The following is a 19,782-nucleotide window of genomic DNA, read 5'->3' as shown; positions in this document are numbered from 1 at the left end:
TTTCCTGCATTAAGTTGTTTGGAATTAGCAACATCATAGAATATAGACATGGAAAACAGTGAAAAGTGATCAATTTCACCCGAAATTACGGTATATGAAATGCGAATTGAAACTAATAATCCGATTTGAGCTGTGGTCGATTTTTTCAAGATTTAAAAACAAGATTTTATCCAATAAAATATGTAAAAACCTAAAATTTTTGATGCCTTTCCAAAAATACAGATATTTGAAACTGAGATTTCGTGGAATTGTTGTATGTGGAGAGAAAATCTTGCGATTTTTTAGATTTTTACCATAATAAATCTTCAAGCTGTTTAGTAGTAGATGAAAGAAAAAAAAACGAATTTAGTAATATACCATTTAATTCCACTAGAGTTTGTATCCTTTGACAGATACGCGTATTACGACCTCAACTGTAAGGCCATCTTTAGTGTCGTGTACTAGACTCGAAAAATACGCGTATCTGTCAAAGGATATACACTGATAGGCAAAATAAAGTGCCCACCAAACCAGTTTTCGAATTTCTCTCATTGATTTGGTTCAAATTAAAGTTAACACACTTAAATCTTTTTTGATATTCTTTTAAAGTTGCACTTACAAAATTTTGATAAAAAAAAGAATTTCACTCAAAGAAAAAGAAAATCAATTTGTATTGAAAAATAAATAGTGACAAAATAAAGTGCCCACTTCCTTCTTGGCCCCAGAACAGATGATTTAAGAAAAATTTAAAGCAATTTAATAGTTAATGAGTCCTCCTTTGACCTTAAGGACTTTGGCCCCATGACCTGTCTGGAATTCGAATCAAAGTTTCCGGAATATAAGGCAAAAGTGAAGAAGCGTCCGGAATAAGAATCATGAAAAGGTCACACATTTCGATTTATTTAAAATTACTCAATTACTCAATTTATTCAAAATAACTTGTCTGAAGAATTAAAAAACCTCCATATACAGTTGTGTTCAGAATAATAGTAGTGAAAGCCGATTTTCATACAAAATGCTCAACTTTGGCATGCTGTTACTTTGTTTCCATATGAGCAATCGGCATGAAATTTTGTCAGTGAACTACAAATATGCTCAATTTCATTATCACAAAATTTAAAAATTTTCACACTACCGGCTAAAAATTTAAGCACCAGGTGAAATCGCTCAAAATAATAGTAGTTTTAATAATTTCAATATCTGCTGTATTTTGAGTTTTTGAATTTTTCTTTACTCATTGTTTCAACCATTTCCACCCAAGCTTCAAATGTATAAACAATACAATTTTTTACAAAATTGTTGCTGAACAAAAATTTACAAAAGAAAAACTACTATTATTTTGAGCGATTTCACCTGGTGCTTAAATTTTTAGCCGGTAGTGTGAAAATTTTCAAATTTTGTGATAATGAAATTGAGCATATTTGTAGTTCACTGCCAAAATTTCATGCCGATTGCTCATATGGAAACAAAGTTACAGCATGCCAAAGTTGAGCATTTTGTATGAAAATCGGCTTTCACTACTATTATTCTGAACACAACTGTACTTCATTTAGGATTGCATAATTCATTGCCGGTTAGAAAAAAAATCAGAGGGGGTTGTGTACAAGACACGACCGCATGACGTTAACTACGCCAAGTGATTTTTTGCATTTGAACTTTAGTCGATTTTCATAGTTGCAGCCTTGGTTTAGTTCAAACTCTAACATAATATCGTGACGGTCCCAACATTCTAATCTAGATTTTCAATTGACACCCAGTATATTGCCGTAAGACGTAGTTAACGTAAAAAGAAGAATACGTGAAGAAGCAGAAATTTGTCTGCTTTGCTTTTATAGTACACTAGCCAACCCAAAGGAATCGTGGAAGACAATATGAACGAGTTTGGTTGCGTAAGAAAGGGGTCGACATTTTCCCAATTTTCGATGGTCTATCGTCAAAAATCAAAAGTTTTCTCCATTTGAGTAAAATGTTGTATAAATTTCCGAGCGATTGGTGGGAAAATATTGAAAATCTACCGATAAATGGCTGAGTTATTAGTATTTAAAATCTTACATAATTTCGTGACGGTCGCAACATTTTAGATTTTCAATTAACACCCAGTATATTGCCGTAAAACGTAGTTAACGTCAATATCATAGCATATCATATCGTAGTCAAGTGTTCAAGATATTGGCTGTTGAAAATGCAGAATTTGACGATTTCAAAGTAAATCAGCATATATGGCAATTTATTTTCTTAATTTGATACAGAATCGAAACTTCATGTCTTAAATCATACTTATCAAGAAAGTTAATAATAATTCCGATGCTCAAAAGTTATTGTTGATGCACAAAACGGAATAGGATAGTCACACTGTAGATGATTGTTAGCGGCAGGCCATCAATGATTGTCAGCATACTTACGGCAGTACAGATCTCGCGCCATAGTCCGTTTACATGTGAGGGGGATAGACGCAAAGGGGTGTAAAAGGCAAAAATCTCGTTTTGAGAAAATCTACCTTGATGTTTTTGCAGCATGTTTTATCCCATACAAATTGTATATATGGTATATGCCAGTAAAGGGCAAACATTCATTAATGTATCCCGGAAAGATATTCAAAAATAATTAAAATAATCACCGTCAAAAAAAACTTTTCAATAAATGATGTAACGTGGTTTGGGGGTGGACATTGGGCCACTATTTTTACACCAAATGAATCATGCAAAAAATGTGGCAAGTTTCAAGAATACTTTGTAAATAGCCACTAAATTGCCATAGATTAGTTTTTTGACGTTCATGCTCGCCATGAGATGCATCGAGATGGGCGGTCAAAGCCACCACTAGGCCCCGTACGGCGGTAATACTTCATTGATGTATCGTTTGGTAAAACCATGCTTAATTGCATTCTCACTTTTTTTATGTTGAATTAAAATATATCAAAATTTATCAATTTAGCAACAGGCAACGCGATTTTGATATGAAAAGCAGTTTAACGGGCTAATTGAGTAGCACCTGAATCACCTGAAAAAATATATTTGCGGTTATAATGATTTTATCCACCATATTTTCAGTAAGAGAGCGAGATTAAGGTGATTATAAAACGAAGCCAAACTTTGAATTTTCAAGTGCACAAGATGAGAGTATCTGACAACAGTTTGCGTTGAAAACCAATCAACTTACTTGCCTGCTGGTAGTGACCAATGGGATAGATTTTTAACGCGGAGCGCTGTTTGGTTCTCAAGTCTAGTGCTCTTGAAAATTTGAGGTGTGGCTTCGTTCTATAATCACCTTAAGGTTTAAGCTTGATATCTGATTAGATCGCGAAATTTTATAGGTAAGTTTTTTTTTTTTTTTCAATCAATCCGAATGCAAATCCCGTTTAGTCTATTTATAAAATGTGTTCCAGTTTTCTAGATCTCATTCTCATTATTCTGGTGGAGTTATTATTTTTCATACTGTCTATATTTTCATTGGTTAGTTGCCCTTCTTCCATGCATAGGCTTTTCTTTCGAGTTATGCCATTAGATCAAATAATATTGTTCAAACTGATAAACAAATCCATCAACATTAATTCCAATTATAGGATAAATCATGTATTTTGGACAGGCTAAGGATATGTCTAGAAACGGCGATCGATGAACTGCATTATATACTAATATTTTATTACGTTATGGTATATGCTTAATGTCCCATTGTACTTTGAGTTTCTGGGGGAGAAAAAGCTTATAAACTCTAGTATTAAATTCCAAAATAGCGTTTTTTGGTGATCTGTCTGTTATACAGTTCGGACACCAAATATATATTTTGAACACCCTCATGTGAATATAATTTGGACAGAAGCGTTATCTCAATATCCATACAATGAATATTAGAAGCAAAATGAGTAATCTGTGCAGTTACGCTAAACTATTATGCCACGCAGAAATGTACTAGAAAATAATGAACATTTGTATGAAAAAACACACTTGAAACGTCAAGCGCTATTTTCTCAATACCTACTTATTCCATATGGGACAGTTATGCCTTTATGGGCAGTAAAGCGGTGGCGACAGAGCAGAACGTGGAGTTGGCTTCATAGTGATTAGGAAACAGATGAAGGGAATTATTCGGTGGAAACCAATAAGCGACCGAATTTGTGTGTTGTTGTCCATTCTGTTACCAATGGTAATGGCTTGCGGCTAGTAACCTTCGCTGCTGCTAGAGGGATGGCAATCAGCAGTACCTACTTCGCACGAAAGAATATCCGCAAACACACCTGGTGACACTCGAGTGGCGATGTTTCTGGTTGATGGGCGACATTTCTCAGATGTCATGGAGCACCGTCCCAGAAGCAGCTAGACGAGCAGTTGGGAAGAATCAACGTTGCTGGAGATGTCGACAGCCTGTGGATGGTCCCATCCACGAAGCTGTGAGAACAACGGCGTGGGAAGTTAGACGGAATGACTGGTTCGATGAAGAGTGCCAGAGAGTGACAGACATGAAGAATGTCGCCAGAAGCCGTATGCTTGTGGCCGGTACCCGACAGAACAGAGAGCGGTACAGAGCAGCGAGAACCGAAGAAAAGCGAATCCATCGCAGAAAGAAAAGGCAGCACGAAGAAAGTGTGGTAGCTGAAGCTCAAGAAAGCATGAACCGGAATGATATGCGGAGATTCTATGCAACGTTCAATGGTGCGCAGCACAATACCGTACCAGTGCACGCCATGTGCAATGATCGAGAAGGGAACTTGTTGACCGATAAAACGGCGGTAGCTGCCAGGTGGAAGGAGCACTTTCAGCTATTGTTAAACGGTTAAAATGGAAATGTAGCGAGGAACAGAATGAACATTTATGATGACGATCAAGCTGTGGACCCACTGACCATGACAGAGGTTAAGAAGGCTACCAGCGAGCTGAAGAACTCTAAGGCTGCTTGGAAGGACGAGATCCCGGTTAAGCTTCTCAAGTACGGAAGTGAGCAGCTGTACCAGTCGATCCACCGAGTACTTCTGAAGGTATGGGACGAAAAATTGCCTGCCGGCTGGTTGGATGGACAAATTGCAGAGAAATTATCCTGCTGAATTCGGCGTACAAAATTCTGTCGCGCATCCTGTTCAACAGACTGAGACCGATCGAGGAGTCCTTCGTCGGCGAATACCAAGCTGGTTTTCATGAGGGCCGTTCGACAACGGACCAGATGTTTAGCTTGCGAATGATCCTAGATAAATTCCGGGAGTATAACTTGCAGACTCACCACTTGTTTATTGCGTTTGCGTACGACTCAGTGAAAAGAAATGAGGTGTCAACCTCGTCCATGACGTTAGACGGGTAGAAGCAGGGAGACGCACTTTCGAAATTACTGTTCAACATTGCTGTTACCAAAACCGTCCGCATCGCAACCATTTTTTTCTTAGCAACGCTAGTCTTCGTAGAAAAATTACTGCTTTCAACGTATGCTCTCTTCGACGATTTGTCCCTTTCGACGCTTGAACCCTTTCGAAGTTTTGGGATTTGACGTACTGGCATGCGACGTTTTAAGTTTCGAGGTTTTGTTTTTCGGCATTATATCTTCTGCAATAACCATCAAACATTAAGACGCTGCTGTGCATATGTTTCAGCCATATTTCGGATAATGATTGAATACACACACAATAATTACCATGCATGCATTTCTAAGTTTAAATAGATGATCAGGGGTAGGGTGCCGGTACCAATGGTTGTTATATACCAGTAGATTGGACTATATAACGTACATTTTTTGATAAAAACGACTTGCGCTATTTTTGGTGGATAGATCGCCTCTAGTTTAGTCGATTTGCCAAATTTCGACTTTTAATTTTATCAAAAAGTCATATAAATAATTAATTTATACGCAAAGAAAAATCCTCCCTTGCACCAGTAGTTACCGGATGGAAGCAGTTTTCAAAATGGCTTCAATCGATAGATATTAGTTGCTGTTCCGAGGGCAAAATGTTAAAGCTATATAAAAAAATAACTATTTCGTTTAAAATTCCTTATTACATTCCCAAACGTCTACTACTGGAGCACTAGCGCAACTACTGGAACACGTGTACCAATAGTGGTTCGAGCGATTTTATGCCAAAAAAAAAATATCGTTCTTCTTATATATTTCCTATACAGCAGAGGTTGAAATCTTTCTGATGATGCCAAAAGATTTCTGTTAGGGCTTTTCGTTATTATGTTATGATTTTTATAGCTGGACTGTCTACCATTAATGGCACCGTCACCCTATGTCTGGTTTGAAACACTAGTTTCTAAGAAAGACAAAATAGGTTTTCTACATTTATTTTTTTTTTCGTATTGATTTATTCCTGTATCGAGTTCCCACACTAATAATAAAAGAATATGAACTGCTGCGTATTCAAATGCTTGCAGGAACAATAATTAACATGATTGCATTTTTAAATTTATGTAGATGATATGGGACATGTCTGGTTTAAAATATTAGTGTCTAATAAGGATAAATTTCTCTACATTTTCTTCAAACGAAAACCCCAGCAAACTGTTTATTCTTTATCATTTTATTCATATCGTCAATATTCATTATACCTCACGGTTTCAATATAATTTCAGCATCCTTATATAATTATCAACAATGCAATAAATTGGTACCAATTGTGTGTGTGTGTGTCGTAGTCGAAAAACTTTGCTCTATCAATGTATCGTCATTTGTTTTGTCTTCGTTAGCACGACAACCCGCCGCAACATGGAAAGCGTTTCATCAACATGTGTACATACGATAGATACCCACCTTTTTCATGTAAATTTCCGAATAGAGGAATTTATTTTTGTGTTTGTTTTTGTATACAGTGGCGATGTATTCGATATTTTCAGCCCTCTGTCAGGATAATATGTTTTATGTCATCAGTGGTAGAGACAGTTTGTGATTAGCTCAGATTATAGATATTTATCTACTCAGGCGGTGTAATCGAAGCTTCGTTCCCAACGGTGTAATATGGTTGTTTAAACTTTTTATGAGTCGTAATAAATTGGTAAAAATATGGTTCTATTCCTTCATCATTGAAAAGATAAATCACAATTTCCGTAGGTCTGATCATCTAAGAATTAAACAGTCGATAAGGTGGTATTCTTTTTGATGATAGAAGCAGAATTGGACTTGATGTCCAATTGATAGATTTTGTGTATAACTATAGAACAGCTCTGACTGAAGGCTTATGGTTTAAGTGTAAAACATTGATATGTCGCATATATTCGTTTCACCCTAAGTCAAGTGTCGATAGCGGAATGGAATAAAACTAAAAGCATGTAGAACAGTTTCCGAGATTCAAACCATCAGATGTCAAGCATGCTAATACATTTCAACTCAGAGCCAGAGTAGGTATTACTCAGTGATCGGAAATCCTTTTTCTCTAAGAATCATTTTTCTTTTAAAAATTGTATACCTAATAGTAAAAGGTAGTTGGAGTTCGAACAAGTGACTAATAGCAGCAAAAACTGCAGTTTGACCAGTTCATAGTCAAACTATAGTTCTGAGTGGAAAAGTATTAGCCTGGAATATTGCACTGTACTGTTATACAAACAGAAATAAATGTTTTGTATGAAAATGAGCAACATAAGCAGAAGGAAACTAAAAAAACGAAAACGTGTAATTTTACAAGGCATTTATTTGTTCCTATAAAGTACACTTATTACATACTGGAAATTATAATACAAGATCTTGATTCTTCTGTACAGCCATATGCGGATTTCTTGTAAAGTTGGTCTTCAATACATCTATCATACATTCATTTGATTCTACCGAAATTATTATTTTGAATAAAATTTCAGACCAAGGTGCCTCAAAAGAAGCAGCAAAATATTGATAAGTAATACGACGATAATGCTTTCGAGCGGTTTGCTGCGCGAACGCTTGTTATTTACCGTTACAACACTGATCAGAATGTGTAGTTTCGTTTTTGAAACGGAAGTAGTTTCTTTTGCAAGTTGATTTATGTACAGCTATCTACATTTGAAACACTTAAATTACTCCGTACTATGAACGAATATGTACAATCAACATATTTTTCTAGCTGCTTCCCGCTTCACTAAGTACAACATTTTCATTAATATTTCCAATGGACCAACCAAACTCCTCGCTTTCCGTGGCGATGAAACTAATCAACAGGATATTCATTTCTCGCGTGGAGTCAATGTAAGCCACTTGGACCGTATGGTTTCCAATAAACGTAGTTTAGGTATTTTACTATGTGGGTTTTATGATTTAAACATTGATCACGAAACTCTGATTCTAGTAATAAATTTCAACTAATTTCACCCAAATGTTCGAAAAAAGTTCAACCAAAAGGGTTACTCAACAGTTTCCATAAGGTTGAAATCGCGTAAGTGTGCAGTATGTTAAGTACCGGTCAGTATGATTCATCGTCTCTAATTTCAATATTTTTGATCTTTGCTGGCGTTTTGCATATTCTGCTCTTCCATAACATTTCAGTTTCTCAGAAAAGGAAGGGTGGTGTTTGTGCACTTATTCGTAGGATTCGAAACATTTTTTTTCTAAGTTGCGTGTTTCTATGTGAGATTTTAACTACTAAATATTTAGCTCCTATTGGGTAAGGTTTGTTCTATTTTATTTCTACTACTACTACGGTATATTGGAATACGTTTGTATGGTGTTTGTTTGAGTTTTCTTATGAATTTTATCTGATACTGCTTTGAATGCTATGACAATAATAATTTGATCTCAAGATTTTTCTTCGTTTCTAGCAAAGATATAAAGACATATATGGGTGAGGCTTTTAAAGCTGCGTGTTTTATCCGTTGTAGCATTCGGTAAAATAGATTGAACTCGTCCTACGCCTGGTTTTCCACTTAAGTCATTCTTTGGAAGATCTTAACAGGTTGGTTAAAAAAACACATTTATTCAATAGTTTTGTAACATATTATGTACAAATGATTTGATTGCACGTTGACCGAACTATCTCACAAAAATTTCATTTAGATATAGTATAGACTTGTAATTGAATATTTTTATAACAAAATTGAAAGATTCTGATAACAAAAGTTTCACAAAACCAGTTGGTTTGAAACTTTGTATTTTGCACCCCGCTAATTTGCAAATTTTTCAGGTTAAAAATGGTTTAAACGTCATTTAACTCGTGAAACGGAGATAAGCGAAATGGAACAACAATTGAACGCAAAATAAAAACAAAAAGATGATCAGAAACGCGTTTTATCTGTTGCGCATGGGATAAGAAGTTCAAATTAAAAATTGGCCATTATAATTTGCATGAGGTACCGTTTAATTGAGTAGGGGTGCACGGTACTAGGCTAAGGGACTAACATTTTTTTGTTCTACTCTTTGATATTTTGTCTCCCGGCCTTTTGTTATACACCCTTGAAAAAAAAACACTGGTGAGCAGTTTCTTTAGAGAGCGAAACTAATTGCCGGAGTGGAACAACAGGTTAGCATTTATTAGAAGTATTCTGATGTTTTAGGCTTGAAGCAGTCATATCACTTAAATGGTGGACAAAAAAGACCCAGACCCAGCAAACGATGAGCGGAAAGCCAGTATAAAAAAAGACGATAATAATAGAATTTTGAATTACTCATATGATAAAAAGTGAAGAAGACATACCAAGTTACGAAGAACAAGAATGTTTAGAGGAGATTACCATCCAAAACGATCGGGAAACATTCAAAAAAAGAATTTAATCAAATCAAAAGACCTAATCCAAACGAATTTCTAAGATAAATACAGAACCATTTTTATTCATTATACGAAATAAACAATAATTCTTGCCAGTTTGCATTAAAAAAAAACAAAAGTTTTGAAATACTGTCAGCATAAATCTATAGCAAAACTCTATTTATTCACAATGATACTGTTTTTGAAAATTTTGCATAACTAATATGAAAAAACACAGAACAAGTAACACTTAATACTCGCAAAATATCGGCAACCAACTCGCTACCAACCAAACCATTTGTACAATCGAGTCCAGTCTAATTCTGCAACAACGTCCTTTAGCGCGGCCTCATTCTGCGTAGACTTCATTCAACAGAAAACCGAAAATAAATGCTATCAGAATGTTTGAGTAGGTTCGAGTAAGTACCCTTCGCATATTCCTAAATCACATCTTATCGCCCAATTCCCCCACAAGCTGCATTCCTATGCCCCCTCCCCCCGTCGCGCGACCTAATCTAAAACACTGTATTCAAGCACCATTTGCGTCCTCAGCCCGCCACCCGCTCGCCAGGTTTCACAAGTGCACTTGAAAACTTTGCGCCGGTGGCTTCGGTGGCGAAATGAACGGGTTGGTACTGTGGATCTCCGGCCTGGCCACATCCGACACCCACTCGGCATCGAAGGGATCGGCGGCGTTCAGCGACTTGGTCCGGGAGTGCAGCGATGGGGCACGCCGAGGCGATGGGGACACATTTTTCACTATCTGCCCTAGCCACTGTTCCGGGTTGGGCAGCGGGGACGCCGTTTCGATGGGGACCACTTTTTGCGGAGTGGGCCCGGTTCCAACGGAACTGGATGTAGCCAGTATGCTGTTGGAGACGATGGAATTGGAGCCGGGTAAGGTGGAACTGAACGGAAGGTCCACCGTTTGTTGTTTGATAGGAGAAACAGACCGAGGAGGAATCGTGGGTTGCGCTAGGGAATTTGAGCTAGGTGCGAAGACTGGCGGAAGTGCCGGATTGACGGCACTGGTCGCTGCTAGATCTGGTGGACTAGTGGTGGACGATGTGTTGGTTAGATAACTTCCTACGATTGCTGCACTGGTAACGGTTGTGGTAGATGTGGTGCCAATATTGTTCGATTCTTTGTTCAGATAGAAGTCATCCGCATCGTTCCTGGTGAGTAACGATAGTCCTTGACTAAGTTCCTGACAGAGCTGACTAACGGTATCCGTTGGTGGTTGTGGCGAAATTTCCGGAATCGGAGAAACGGACGTTCGGTTTGGCGACGTTGGATCCAGGAAGGCCCGTTGTCTTTCAGCATTGGACGGAAGATCGTTGATTCTGAGCGACATCTGGCGCTTGAATGGAGAAGCCGTCCCAATCTGAGTGAAACCCCGGAAGCTACCCTGACGTTCCAGCATCGAGGGCGTAGCATGTGGTCGCTCAATGGCGAATGGGTTGAAAGCTTTGGGCGCATTATTGTTCTGAGTTGGAGCCACCACGGCAGTATCGGCGTTGGCCAGTCTCTCCGTCATCGTTTGCTGTCGGAACGAGCCAGTACGGGTAAATGTCGAGTTCTTCATATCGAACGTCATCGTAACACCACACTCCTTATCGCGGCGTTGTTTCCGTTCCAAACATACGGCAAACGCACATCCGACGGCGTGTGACAGTCGTTCACCGGTATCCTTGCTCGCTAGGAACCCGTGGCACATCCACCGTCGTGTCGTACCATCTCGACAGATATAGCTAAAACCACGATCCGTGTTCCGATCCGGAGCACAGAAGCTAACTTTTTCGATGGTCTGATCCACTATCAGTCCCTTGGTGTCTTCCTCGACCACTCGTAGTCCATCGCCGCTCACGTGCAGCTGGGCTCGAATTGCACGACGCCGGGAGTTCTGAAACAGAAAATGAAACAGTTAATAAACAGGCATTGATCGGGATAACCCATTTGAATTGAGAATAGGGTAGAAGCACCGGTTTTGGCCATACGCCAATTGTAGCCATAGTTGATTATACACCGTTTTTGTATTACGTCCTCACTGGGACAGAGCCTACTTATCAGCTTAGTGTTCTCATGAGCACTTCCACTGTTTTTAACTGAGAGCTTTCTTTGGCAAATTTGCCATTTTCTCATTTGTATATCGTGTGGCAGGTACGATGATACTCTATGCCCAGTAGACTGATGCAAATTTTGACATTTTTGCTCCCCTATGCTTAAACGGTGTCTGTTGGATTGTAGCATACCTCACTCCTGGGAGGGAGGCACCGACACTACACACGAAATTTGATACAATTGTTTTCCAAATTGCAAGATAATTGCAGTTTGCCAACGACAATCAAGACAGGCTTAGTGAAAATCGCTAGTTTTCATTTGTTGTGTACCTTCGATCTTTCTGGACAAACATTGAAAAAGGGCCGCAGTTTTCTATGCGTTTAATTTTCAGCTTTGATGAAAACAGTAAAAAGAGCCTCATTTCAATACGTTACATTTAATTAGAATAAACGGTGCTCTCGTGACGTTACTTTTGAATGTGCATGAATTGATTCTAATTCGATTTTTGCTACTTTTGATGGAATGCAAAAACATGCTTAGACTAATTACGCGCTTTTATAATGTTTGTCCATTGTTTAAGATCCGGGCTCACAGTGACAGTTCGTGACAGCAAAATCTCGACTCACTGTGACGTAGAGAAATTTTGTATTGGTTTCTCCCTCCCAGCCTCACTCCAATCAGAATTATTTCGACCGGCAGTGTAGACACTCAAATTAGTACAGTAAGAAAATTTCGTAAAACTTCGTCTTTCATTATCCACGAAGGTATCTAGGCTACAAATAATAAGGAAGATCGAAGTCAGTAGATCTAGGACCATTATGTGTGTAGTACGCGTTTTTTAAATGTTAACTGTCGTTAAAAGTCCTGTAAATATATGTGGAAATTAGGTGTAAAATATATGTTGCTTTTAACTCCAAAAAGTGTTAGTAAATCATTGGTGCAATCGAACATGAGAATAGGACGAACTAGTCCTGGTCAATATTACCATCAAGGAAACTCTATGGCCCTAAGCGATGTTGGGAAATACCTCACCAACCCTCATACAGTCTACTAAACCCTGGATCGGCCATTCCCAACATTATGGTCCTTCGAGCCGGATAGGGCTGGCTGCCGGATGGAGCCAAGAATTGGATATGTTAAAGACGCGCGTGTCTCGAAGTACTTACACCGACGGTAATAAAGGATTGCAAGAAACTCTTGTAATGGACGATGCAAGCAGTGGATGGCGACAATTTTGGGATACTCGATTCGCCATTGGCGACAATGGAACCTAGTCACTCAAACATCAAAGTGACTCTGGAACATCAGCACTGGGAGCACCCTATACAACTGCTACACCATGGTGGATTCGTTCAACAACCGAGTTGAAAATTATCAACAAATAGAATTGGACCTGAACCTCTCGGACTACATACACCAGACTGCTGCACCATTTGGATCAAGGACCACTGAACCAGGCCTCCAGACTGGTTTTCCAGGTAAATTAAGTGTTCAGTGTATATGTCCAGCCGGAGTATGGAATACTCAGTTTCTAACTCACCTTGTCCACATTCTCATTTGATTAACACCGCTTTGGATGGAGGATGGAAGATGGATGTGTGCCTCATCAGAAACGATCATTGGACTGCGTTTCGTCATCGCTTTCGTAATGGAATGATTGATGATTCTGCTTCGACAAACTAGCAGCAAAAGCGTTAACGTTCAACGCTCCGTCATCGTAATCATCGTCATCATCGAAACTTCAAAAGCAGTTTTTCTGTTCAAAACTAAAAATTATTCGATGAAAATGTGTTCACTGTGTTTCGGTTGAAGAATCTAATACAGTGAACACATTTTTCTGTAAATTTCCTTGAGTTTGAACGAAAAAACTGCTTTTTAAAATTCTGAAATCAATGACGAATCCTGCCCCCTTAATCGATCATCAGCAGAACGATCAAACTTCGGCTATCACTACTATCACTCACACGATCAACTAGTTAGGCAATTCACCACCAATTCAAGTAATCCGAGATAGTTACTGCCAATACAAATCGACCACTGAGGATCCCTCAGAGCCTTATATGGATTGTTCACGAGAATCTATCACACGGAATATATTTGGGGACCTATATGCACACTATTCGACTGCTGGATGAACACTTGAGACACTCACCTATACTTGGACGCAGATCTACAGTCACATTGCTGGTACGGAACAACCTGTCTGACCAGGTAATGCTACACGTATATGTCTAGCGAAGCTAGGGTTCACTATGCATACTACACCGTTCTATTCCTCTCGGCTCCTCTACAAATGACTTGCGGCACAACTGGCAAGGGGTTGCATTTAACAATGGCGATAACATCTACGTGATCGATCAACTCCACCGATTGATAGGATGTTGGAACATACTACCCAAGGTCACTCACTATGCATCAAGACGAATGATATTTAATATCCACGATGTACGGTTTTTTTGGAAATCCATCCGTTGTTATTTACGTCATGGGATGCGCAAGACGGAAAAATCTACACGGCACGCGGTCTCAAGGGAAAACGCGAAATCATCCCAGGTCTAGGTTCCGGAGTTTCGTCCGAACACTTCGGGTACACAAAATAACAACGCCGAAATAATATCACCCGGTACGGAAGTCCACGACGGATTATAAAAATGTCACGAGAAGGTTCCATAACTAACCCGCAGCATGGGTCAACAGATATGCACTCTACTTTGAAAGAAATTTGTTATCGGTCAAACCTTCAAATACAACACAACTTCGACGTGACGGTACTCGATCGACTGGCTTCGAAACCGATGGATGCAACAAAGTATAGTAACGACAATAGCAACGCATCTGTAAATCTCCACACTCAAGGGAGTTCATTTGGTCATCTGTATGGTATATGCAAAAAATCACTCTGGGTATTGAACGGGTATCTCGCACACTTCTGCAATGGTCATTAGATTTGGACGGTTGAATTGGATGAACATCAACAAACCTTCGTCTTCCGAAGCTGAAATGTTTTGTATAGGAAAGTCGTGTTGATTGTTATGATCAGTAGCGCATCAATATGGGACCACACACTTTGTGAGCAAGGCAACCAAGGACGACAAGGTCATGTGCAAAGGAAGATCCACTCTGAGTCAGCAATTCGACAGGACAGCAAGAGAACGACGAAGAAGGAAACCATTTCCAAGAAGGTCCACTTCCGAATTCTACGGGCATCCAGGTCGACAGGCGATTTAGCCTATTTTGTAAGGTTAGTAGGAACGGTATATGTCGGCCGAAGCCGGACCTATTCCCATACTATAACGTTTGTTTCTCTTGCCGAAAACATCACTTCAACTTATGCTGTGGAAATAACGATGCCGCTTTGGAGAGGGTCGTAAACCCATCTACATTCCGTAGTTACACTGTCGTGGAATTGCCCAATAGGATGGAGAAACTACAATTGGAATCTGGACACAAGGGGTGTCCAACTCCTTCGGAAAGGGCGTCTATTTAATCCCAATCAACAATACTTTGGACATCAGGGGTGTCCGATTCTTACGGAAAAACGCACAGGGCTTCATTTTAATTAACTGGACTCCAGACACCAGGGGTGTCCAACTCTCTAAAATGGATGCACTGGGCTTCTACTTAATCCGAACCAACCGGATTTGAGGTCCCACAGGGCGTCCCGTCTACCCTCATGGAGGAATGTACAGAGTGTTCCACACTGACGTTGGACATCAGGGATGTCAAACTGTCAAGGAAGGATGCAAAGGGCGTCCTATATCATCTTTCCCAAATGAATTGTGGCCACCAAGGCTTAGAAGTACAGGGCGTCTGTTTTAGCCGATTCTACCGGATTCTGGGTATCAGAATATTCTCACGAAAGGACGCAAGTGAACCGAATGGATTCTGGAAACCATGGCGTGTCCACTTGTTCAACGGATAAGCACACAGGGTGTTTGTTCCACTCATCTCAATGGATTTTGAGCACCATACTCACGGAACTACGCATAAGACGTTTATTCCATTCATCCTCTATGGACTCCGGGCATCAAGGGGTGTCAGTGTTCATTTCTTCTAAACCGACGGAATATGGCCACCAGGGGTGCTCAACTATGCTAAAGGACGCACAGGGTATCCATTTAATTCAAACCAAAGGCTTCCGGGCACCAGGGGTGTCCACACAACGTGAACGGCGACGCACAGGGCATCCAGTTTGCCAACTTCAAGGATTACGGGCTCCAGGAAGTGCCCAACCTACGTCTATGCTAGGATGCATAGGGCGTTCGATACATCCATTCCCAAGGTACCATGGGTGTGCAAACTATCCCCACGGGTGGACGCATAGGGCGTCTGTTCAACCCATTCCAAGGAATTTCGGGCACTAGGGGTGTCTAATTTGCCCCCACGGATGGCCATACAGGGTGTTTATTTCAACCATCGCAAATGGAATGCGGGTACCTGGATATGTCCAGCTTATTTACATGACGAGCACCCATTCACCTGCATCAAGAGGAATTCGAGAATGAGGAAAGACAAGGCCATATCTACGACACCAGAGGTTTCACAGAGCGCCTATGGCGTTCAATCTGAGAATAATTTTGAAGGAATGATATGCAAACGTTACTCGACGATTTCAGTCTCCTTTTGTTTTTCGATGGTGGGTGAGAACACATATCAAATTATTCAGCATAGTTGACAATTAAAATAGATTGTTTAGGATAATGATAAAATATTTCTCGACGACAAAATTCAGAAATTTAAAAATTTCAGGGTGGGTGAGGATGTTGGATTGTAGCATACCTTACTCCAATCAGAATTATTTCGACCGGCAGTGTAGACACTCAAATTAGTACAGTAAGAAAATTTCGTAAAACTTCGTCTTTCATTATCCACGAAGGTATCTAGGCTACAAATAATAAGGAAGATCGAAGTCAGTAGATCTAGGACCATTATGTGTAGTACGCGTTTTTTAAATGTTAACTGTCGTTAAAAGTCCTGTAAATATATGTGGAAATTAGGTGTAAAATAGATGTTGCTTTTAACTCCAAAAAAGTGTTAGTAAATCATTGGTGCAATCGAACATGAGAATAGGACGAACTAGTCCTGGTCAATATTACCATCAAGGAAACTCTATGGCCCTAAGCGATGTTGGGAAATACCTCACCAACCCTCATACAGTCTAAACCCTGGATCGGCCATTCCCAACAGTGTCAATTATGATAAAAACCATTCTCTCAAAATTTGAAGTGATTAGGGAGAAATTTGGTTATGCACACGCCATTTGAAGTTTATATGGAAATTACTATGGAAAAGGCAAAGCTTTTGTGTTCAGTCCTCTAACTGCTCGAGATAATAATCTATGGAAAAGTGAACAAACTCTTCTCATGTGAAATCTTCCCAGCTAAAACTTTGCCGAAGACCACAATTTGATGGGACTTAAGGATAATTTGTTATTATTCATAACAAAGTCTAAACCATGCTGAGATGATCATTCAATTACTTTCAGAGCAACACTACTTTTTTGCTGTAGAGCATAGTAGCCTGGATTACTTTGATCTATTCTACCCGCCAGGAGCACCACTGTTGCCTGTTGCAGTTGGTACAGCATGCAAAATGCATACCCAGTTTATGATTATGAATAACAATTTATGCTGACGTCCAATCAAACTGTGGTCTTCGGCAAAGTTGTAGCTGAAAGAATTTCACATGAGAAGATTTTTTTCACTTTTCCATAAAACATTATGGCGAAGAGATAGAGGGCTGAAGATAAAAGGATGGCGTTTTCCATAGTAATCTCCATATAAACTTCAAATGGCTTGTGCATAGTCAAATTTCTTCCGATTCATTTCAAACTTTGGGAGGATGCTATTTACCATAATATAAGTCGTTTGGGGGAGCAAAAATTTCAAAATTTGCATCACTCTAATGCCCAGGGAAGTCAAGAAAATTTCCATTACGAAAAGATCTTGGACTGACCGGGAATCGAATCCAGACACCTTCAGCATGGCTTTGCTTTGTAGCCGCAAACTCGGTTAAGGAAGGCTCCAAATAGTAAAAGAATTATTTGTTTTTTGCATGATTTAAGTTTGTGTGTAAAGTATAAAAGTTCACGTAGAAAATACTAAACAATTACCATTGATTCTTTATGAAATTTTTTGATGTTTACTGCATGAAAAAATTACACGAAAATCTGACGATATGGCTTAAGTATTTACTAACTTAAGATACAGTTAATTAAAAAAAAAAGGTTATCTAAAGTATCAAGAAGTAGCTAGGTAGACTTGATAGTTGATCTCAAAACCACATTAAAACTGTTATAGTACCCCCAACATTTTTCTACTTACACTAAATGGAGTCATAGAGTTCTATTGCCTAACCTTTTGAAAAAACGGGTTTGAACTCAGAAATTACATTTTAAGTAAGTCTGATATTTGTTAGTGCCCAGTCATATATATTAAATCGAATATTTTCGAAAACCAAACTATTGTCAGTCAGTGTAAAATATTTTGATCAAATTTGGGATACTAGGAACAAAATCTAACGCTTTTACACAGATTTAGTTGTAGTTTTTCCCAGATTTTTTTTAATTCTGCTCAGCAGTCTATGACTAAGCTGTAAAAGAGTTTCCAAATTCAGAGAATACTCAAAAATTTTAGTTTAAGCTAAGATTGCAAGCACCCTAAAGTCAAGGGAACTAGAGTGCCTGTAAACAAGAGTGACGTCTTGTTCCAGTTTTGACAGGTCTCCTGCTCGATTGGAACGCGGATTTGTATGGAAATGACAGTTCATCGCTGTTCCAATTTTGACATTGACGCCACTCTTATTTAAATCCACTCTGAAGGGAACCTGTCACCAACTGTCACTTAAAAACCGTACATTCGAAGGGCAGAACGTGAAGAACCGTCAGAATTCAAGTAAACGTAATTAAAATTTCTAGGTGTTTTTTTTATGATTTCACGATTTAAAAAGTTGAATACCTAAATATAGTTGCGTGTTGGCAACCTGCTATTGATTTTTTTTTATATTCACATCCTTTTTCATAGTGAACAAAAAGTAAATATGATTTGAGACCAAAATAAGCTAATCTGACCGTTTTATACAACCCAAGCATTAAAGAAAGAAGTTAAAGAAGGCAAGAAAACTTACCAACTGTCAGTGAGCTGTTTCCTCTCTCTCAGATTTCGACATTAATTTTTCATATGGGCTTATCTGCATTTATCGAATTCCCTTCATATTTGCACTTTTTGAATTATTGCAGAAAAATTAATCTCTTTTTATTACATGTTTTCGTACTGTAGGATTATGAATAACTAAATCTTGTTAAGGCCTTGTAAAGAAACAGTGTAGATTTGTGATTTTGCAGCTTAGGACCGGAAATGACATCCCTTTTGAGCTTTTCTAGCGCTAGGATTCCATTCGTATGTATTGAAAACAAGTGTAACGCTTCTCCAATAATTGTCGTACCCTGACGGACGTAAAATTTGGCTGAATGCTCCATCAACTAAGAGATTGTTGAAGCTTCGGATGTTAGATCAATCAACTGTTAAGAATTCCAATTAACGATGGGAGATATAGAATCGATGTTCCGAAAATAAATTTTCTCGTTCCGATTAATCGATTTTTTGAATCGATGGAGCATTCATAATTAAGTAAATCAATTTACTTCATTCGAGTTTTTATTTCGATTCGTAAAGATGAAATTGATAACATTTTTCTAATGAGTTGATGAGCCATACGCCTAGTTTTGGAACAGGCTTGAAGTGTTTGATATACAATTTTCAATTTATATCACGTTTATATAACGTTATTCTATTTTTATGGATTTTTAAAAATCGTATGCAGATTCATTTGGTCTTATTTGTAGAGCATATTTTTCAATTTCTCATATGAGCTTGAAAATCGAATCGATTCAGACACATCGAATTGAATGATTCGATTAAATAGTTGAATCGAATCGACGTATCGAATTTTAAACGATTCAGTAACATCGATGTTCTGGTCAAATTTTTCCAACGCTAATTCCAATGTACAGTATCGGACATATAAAATGCACCAAAGCCGTTTACCCATACAAAATGGTCAACTTTAGAAAGCTATATCTCCGCCGTTTCTCAACCGATTCTTTTCATTTTTTCTGTGAC

The 19,782-nt window shown here is 38.7% G+C and overlaps 1 protein-coding gene across 5 annotated transcripts in view; it reads right to left on the bottom strand.

Moving 5' to 3' along the window:
* Nucleotides 1–7,562: 7,562 nt before the first annotated feature.
* LOC5570900 (protein numb) overlaps nucleotides 7,563–19,782 on the bottom strand; it is a 162,637-nt gene continuing 150,417 nt past the window's right edge. For all 5 annotated transcript variants that reach the window (XM_021844964.1, XM_021844965.1, XM_001653327.2 and 2 more), the window contains exon 4: nucleotides 7,563–11,504. In XM_021844964.1, coding sequence (XP_021700656.1) covers nucleotides 10,176–11,504 — 1,329 coding nt within the window. In that variant the 3' untranslated portion in view covers nucleotides 7,563–10,175. The remainder of the gene's footprint in view (nucleotides 11,505–19,782) is intronic.

This window comes from Aedes aegypti, chromosome 2, assembly GCF_002204515.2.
Source record: "Aedes aegypti strain LVP_AGWG chromosome 2, AaegL5.0 Primary Assembly, whole genome shotgun sequence".
NCBI classification, from domain to species: domain Eukaryota; kingdom Metazoa; phylum Arthropoda; class Insecta; order Diptera; family Culicidae; genus Aedes; species Aedes aegypti.
This window is presented reverse-complemented; position numbering and strand designations above follow the sequence as displayed.